Source organism: Egretta garzetta, unplaced genomic scaffold (genome assembly GCF_000687185.1).
Source record: "Egretta garzetta isolate BGI_Z169 unplaced genomic scaffold, ASM68718v1 scaffold397, whole genome shotgun sequence".
Lineage (NCBI taxonomy): Eukaryota > Metazoa > Chordata > Aves > Pelecaniformes > Ardeidae > Egretta > Egretta garzetta.
The window spans coordinates 2,584,659-2,590,658 of NW_009260493.1; the positions used below are offsets into that span (position 1 = coordinate 2,584,659).

The window sequence follows — 6,000 nt, forward strand, 5'->3', positions numbered from 1 at the left end:
GGCGGGAGGGTCATTCACCCAATGTCACCTACCGTGGCAGTAGCAGCAGCGCCTGGATGAGAAACATTCAGGACGTGCTTGTTGGGGCTGTGGTCCCCACAACGAGACCCCTGAGCCGCCTGGTCAAGGGCAGACACCCCGGCCCTTGGGGAGAGTCGTCCTTCTGCCACCTCTCCCTCCTCCTGTCGCCCACTTCCGTCTGTCTTCACAACTTGTCTTTGCCCCTCTCTCTCCTCTTCTCTTTTTTTTTTCTTTTTCTGATCTTCCCTTCAGCAGCTTCCAGTTGTCCATTTACTGCCTGGGGATTTCGCTCTTACCTTTCTGCTATCCCTAAAGTAAGGCAAGGTGTAATTAGTGCTGCCAGGTGAGGCATCTCTTGGCTTTCAACTTCACACCTCCCCACGTGCACGCCACTAAAATTAACGGAGGGGAGAGGAAACGGGCACCTTTCATAAATACTTCAGCTCTCTGCAGCCTCAAAGCGTGGGTGCATGAACAAGTTGCAGGGTGGGCCGAAACGCAGGCTGGCTCTTGCCCGTTCCCCCACCAGGCAGCCACCACCGTGTCTCCCGCCGGTGGCAGCAAACGCTGCCCTTCGCCACACTCATGTTTTGCCTCAGAGAAGCAGGAAGAAGAAATTTAATAAGCAAGCAGAAGAGAAAAGAAAGCAAATTTCCTTCCAAAATAGGACCTTACTGACTCCTCAGCGCAGCCTCTTCAATGTTGAAAGCAGCACTAAAACCTTTCAGGGTAAAACATCAAAAAACCAGCATCCCTGCTTAGACATTTCATGGGCAGGACTGTAGGATTTTTCCCAGCTTATGAAAATTTAAAAAACCCCGCCACAAAACCCTTCTTCTCTTCCATTTAATAGGGCTTAGTTCTATTCCTTTATATGAAGCTTCTAGATTTTATAGCATTTCACTAGGTCTCGTTACCACTTTCAAACCTTAAATCAAATTGGGATTTAATTAATACATTTACAAAAGGGAAAAATGAGAGAATGCAATACAGGTGTGGTAATCTTCACATAAAGGGAAATTTTAGATCCTGAGAGTCTGTGGGCAATAGGAGTATTTACAGTGGATTTCTATATGCTGAAATTACGCATTTTGGTAGCAACATACTATTTTGGAAGTTATGATACTCCCACCATAAGTCATCAGGCAAATTCCCTGCTACTTACTAGGTAATGCAGATAATTGCCTTTATTTTTTTCCTGAAGTTTGTTTCAATTTTAAAATCAGCAGTCATTTGTAACGAAGCAGAACTGCCCTGTCTTTCTTTTGCAAGTAAAAGTTTTTGAGCCTTGTCTACAGGTTTTGGTTGTTGAGACAGCTTTGCTGACTTGGAGGTGTGTTTGTTCCTATGAACAGTAGCAGCTTTCTGAGTATCTTTAGTCTGAAAACAACTAAAGAAGGTTGGGGTTTTTTTAACAACAAGGATTTCTTAAATAACAAACAGTTACCTGAATATTAATTTTTGCTTTGGCGCTTTTTTCCCTTTAGGTTTTATGGCAGGGAAACAGAGGAACCCCCAAATGTCCCAGTATGGACCTCAGCAAACTGGACCTTCCATGTCACCACACCCCTCACCTGGAGGCCAGGTGCATCCTGGAATCAGTAGCTTTCAGCAGAGTAATTCGAGTGGTACTTATGGGCCTCAGATGAGCCAGTATGGACCACAAGGTAAAATGCTTGCTGGTAATACATATGATAATTTATACGTAGATATATTTGTACTACATATATATATCGTGTATGTAGGTAGGTATGTGATTTCTTAAAAAAAAAAAACAAACCAAAAAACCACAAAACACACAACACCCTCCCCCAAAACATCTAGACAAACAAAACTTTCATTCAAAGGTGGAGCTGCACCTTGTGGAAGAAGCTGCTTCTGTTATTAGCACCTTTCTCTGTATAAAAATAGTGACCTTAAATTGGGCAAGGAAATGACGAATCTGTTACGTTGCTAGGGCCATTGTTTAGGAGCGTCCTCCCCTCCCCGTGTCATCTCTGCGACGAGGTCGCATTTGACCAAGCATGGAATAAGGCTCATGATGCCGACCCCAAAATAGGAGTTCTTTTCTTAGATGGAATCCCAAGGCCAATCTGAAATTGCGTGGTGACTGTGAGGGTTAAAGTCTTCTAATGAGCATAATAATACAGTGGCTACTGTGGGAATATAATATTGAGCTCTAATGCATACGGTTTGTGAATCTTAACTAACCCTTCAGACTGAGAGACAGTTCCTTTTATTTTGCTTGTTTGACAGAATTGTTGGAGGACTAAAACAAAAATAGAATACACAATTTCTGCCCCTGGACATTGAATGTGTACAACCTTGAACGTGTCTATTGTTTTGCCTTTAATGGATAACCTTTATAAAGTATGCATCTGTTTCAGGGCTTAATGAACTTGAAGTCAAGCCACAGAATATATAAGGGGCAGTATTTTCTTCAGACGTACATACAGAAGCTTTGCTATTTCAGCATTTCCTGCTATTGCTTTCCTACTTAAAATTGTCAAAAAGGACTGGAGCCAGCGATGGGAAATTGTGTGCAGGCTCGATGGCTTGCCTGTGCTAGCAAGGATGGTTATTTTAGTCTCCGGAGTTGCTGAGAACTAGTTCTGATGTTTGTTTGCAGGGAGCCTTGCTGCCCCGCGCAGTGTTCCTTTCTGTTTCATCTCTGGGTCGTGTTTGTTGTAGCGAGCACAGGGCTACAAGCCAAGATTTCCCAGTTTCTAATTTTGGCTCTGCCTTTTATGCCATCTTTCAACTTCGGCAAGTAGATTCATTTCTCTGCTTCGCTTTCCTTAACTGTAAAATGGGGCTAGTAATGCCTTATAGCCATGTGTGAAGATTAATTACCTAACTCCAGTTGACTGGTGCTTTCCTTTTATTTGGAAAGCATTTTGTGGCCATAAAATGCTGTCCAAGTGCTTATTTTTATCTGCACAGTGAGCAACTAGCTTAACTGGTAAAAAATCCAGTGGATTTATGATGTGCTATCCTGACTTCCAGCTGTACTGCTGCTGCTGAGATTCCGAACCATGGGAATAGTGGGTGTCAAGTGCAGTAAAACATTAGCCATCCACACTGATTGAATGGAAAGGTTTTTGTACTAAATCAATGCATTTAAGTAACATGCCGAATACTACTTTCTTTTTTGCTTGAGTTCAGCAGTTCTTTTCCTCCCTCTGTAGATGAAAGTGCCTATGTAATGATTTTATGGGTCGCGGTCAGGAAGAAACGGCTATTAAAAAGTGAACTTGAGGGGCAGGAAGAAAATGAGCATCATTGTCATTAACAGGCAGTTTCAGAAGGGTCTGGTGAATAGTGTGATGGATGAAAAGTGTGTTCTTCTGCCAGCTCTTGGAGAGTACCGGTGATCCCGTGCACTGGTCATCATAAAATTAGGGCCCTGCAGACTTTTAGCTCTACAGGTAGCAAATAGAGCAGAAGAATACTACATTTTCACCAGGCTAATCTGACCGTTAATAAAATCCGGGGATGAAGATGGTGATATTTCAAAGTCATCTATTTACCTGGATTTAAGTTTTTTATAGCATTTTTCATTTTTAATGAAAGTTGTCTGTAACTGCATCTCTTAACATACCCTCTTCAAAGCACAATTATATGCCGGCAATGATGAATATATAATAATGTTACCCCATTTGCCTTTTGTTGCCAAAGTAACAAATATATTAAAAATTTCCTGGGTTGCAACTGAGTTCTTAAATTATTAGACTAAAATAATTTTCAAGGATTTTATTTACTTTCCATGTTTTTGTTCACGTAGGCCTTCCTCCAGAACATTGTTAAGCATAGGCTGAGTTTGACAGGTTTAATTGTATTTTTATGTATGTATCAAAGCATTCTGTAACATTAAGCTTTTAATTTGAATGCCAGATTTCAGTCTGTGCTGTCCTGAAAGCCGTTGCCCAAGGCTAGCGTCCTTTCTCTGCTCACCACAGCAAAGGCTACACCAGTAAGTTTGGGTTGGAGGAATTAGCCCCCAGTTCATGAGAGCAGAATGATCCATTTCATGCATATGGTTGATTTATTTGGTTTTCATGTGTTTACATGACACTTAGATCTATAATAAGAGTAGAATATATTTTCTCAGGAAGCAGTTCTGTACTGGGGCCCTAGTCCAATCCTGTGAAACCATTTCCTACAAAAATAAAAAATGGCTTTGGCTCCACACTTCTGTGTGTCTGTGATACAAACACAGGAGCATGCAGTACAGAACATTAGTTTTAATTTTGTATTAAATCCCAGCATTTTCCTGGCTCCAAGAATTAAAAAAAAAAAAAAAAAAAGGCAGAGCGAAAATGGAAGGTGTTACTGAAAGAAACAGTCTCTTTGGTTTGTATTTGGACAACATCTAGCTTAGGGGCTAATGAAGCTCTGGTCTATGACCCGAGCATCAAACTGCTGCCACAGCAAAATGTCCCTTAAATGCACTCTGGAGAGCAGTTGGATGCTGTAGTCAGTTGGGTCTTTTAAGACTGGGGCAGGGAAAAACTTGCTGTGGATCAGTAAAACGTGTCAGAAATGCATCCCATCTCCCTGAATTTTCCTACTCAATTCAGCAATGAAACTGTTCTGTTTGGATATAACAAAGAGAGAAACCACTAGTGAATATGTTTGAACCACAACCCAGAGCTTCACAGTAAGTTAAACCCCCTTTTGTTCATGGTAAAGTAATATGAATTGGGTATTTGTGCTTTGTAACCTTTAATGTTGGGCTCATTTCACAAAAGCACTTCGCTATCTAGCTCCCACTGATTTTAATCCTAGATTTTAATTAAAGTGGTAGCATCTTAAGGGTGAGATGCCCTAAGTATCTCAAGGGACTGGACCTCAGAATCCAGGCCCACATATGCAACAGCCTGTGGAGTTAAGACTTGAATATCAACTGTATCGACTGAAGTCCCCCAGGTAAAACAGTTTCAGAGGAATTCAGAATAATACATTTAAATTGTCTGTACAAGAAAAACTTGGTTAAGTGCACATGTAAACAATTCTAAAATGATTTTAAGATACTATTTTTAATACTGTGAATCTGACCCATGTCAGGTTTTGCAGAGAGCAAAACTAGCAGGTAGATCTCAAATTGCCCTCTTTCCAGCTTGCCTAGAAATGGCAAGGTATCAGAGCACTTTGTTCAGCAAACCTGGACAAAGTGGACCAGAATTTCAGCAGTAAGTATGAACATCTGTCTTTGGCAGGTTGTTAGTCGGCTTTTTTGTATTTTACCTTCATTACACTATTTATTGTTTTTTTTTCCTGGTTCCAGTTACTGCTTTGGTTTTTCTCATTCATGTGAGATGTCGTCTCTGTGGGTACAATTCTACTCTGCCGAGGGGGAGCTAGAATCAAAAATCCCTCGGATATGGAGGGGAGGAGTTGTTCAGTAGTATTGTACAGCTGCTGCTGCCAGGCTTGTACCCACTTGAAAAGTGTGGGCTCTTGGACTTGGCTGCCTGACACGTCCAGCTGATGTGGGCTGGCCTAGCATCTGCTGCATTCATTGTGTTTAATGCTGCATCCATCTGTTTTCTGTCAAAGCCACTGCCAACAAATTACTAATCTATTAGGGAAACATGGAAATAAGATTGCACTCCTCATTCCTGGCAATTCCTCTTGTATTTTGTTTGGCTTTTATTTTGCCTTTTTTTTGTGGTCTGGGAAAGGTATAAGAATAGCTAGTACTTGAGGTATTGAGGAAATGCTTAGGGGAAAAAAAAAAAACATGGAAAAAACATTGAAACTTGTTTTCCTTACTGAAAAGATACCACTTCCCTGTCCTTTTGGATGCTTATCCCTGGAGATGAATGATTAGGAGCTATTTTAACTGAGCCACATATTTTTATGGGGAAGATTCCACTGTTTTTTTCTGTGTTGTGCTTACACCGGAGAAGCCAAAACACGAAAGAAGAGATTTTTTGTCCCAGTTCAAAATAGCATCAAAAGGGCAATAGTATTTAG

General features: G+C 41.1%; 1 protein-coding gene across 9 annotated transcripts in view; it reads left to right on the forward strand.

Moving 5' to 3' along the window:
• ARID1B (AT-rich interaction domain 1B) overlaps positions 1-6,000 on the forward strand; it is a 300,848-nt gene that overhangs the window by 230,337 nt on the left and 64,511 nt on the right. For all 9 annotated transcript variants that reach the window (XM_035899774.1, XM_035899768.1, XM_035899771.1 and 6 more), the window contains one exon: positions 1,509-1,688. In XM_035899774.1, coding sequence (XP_035755667.1) covers positions 1,509-1,688 — 180 coding nt within the window. The remainder of the gene's footprint in view (positions 1-1,508; positions 1,689-6,000) is intronic.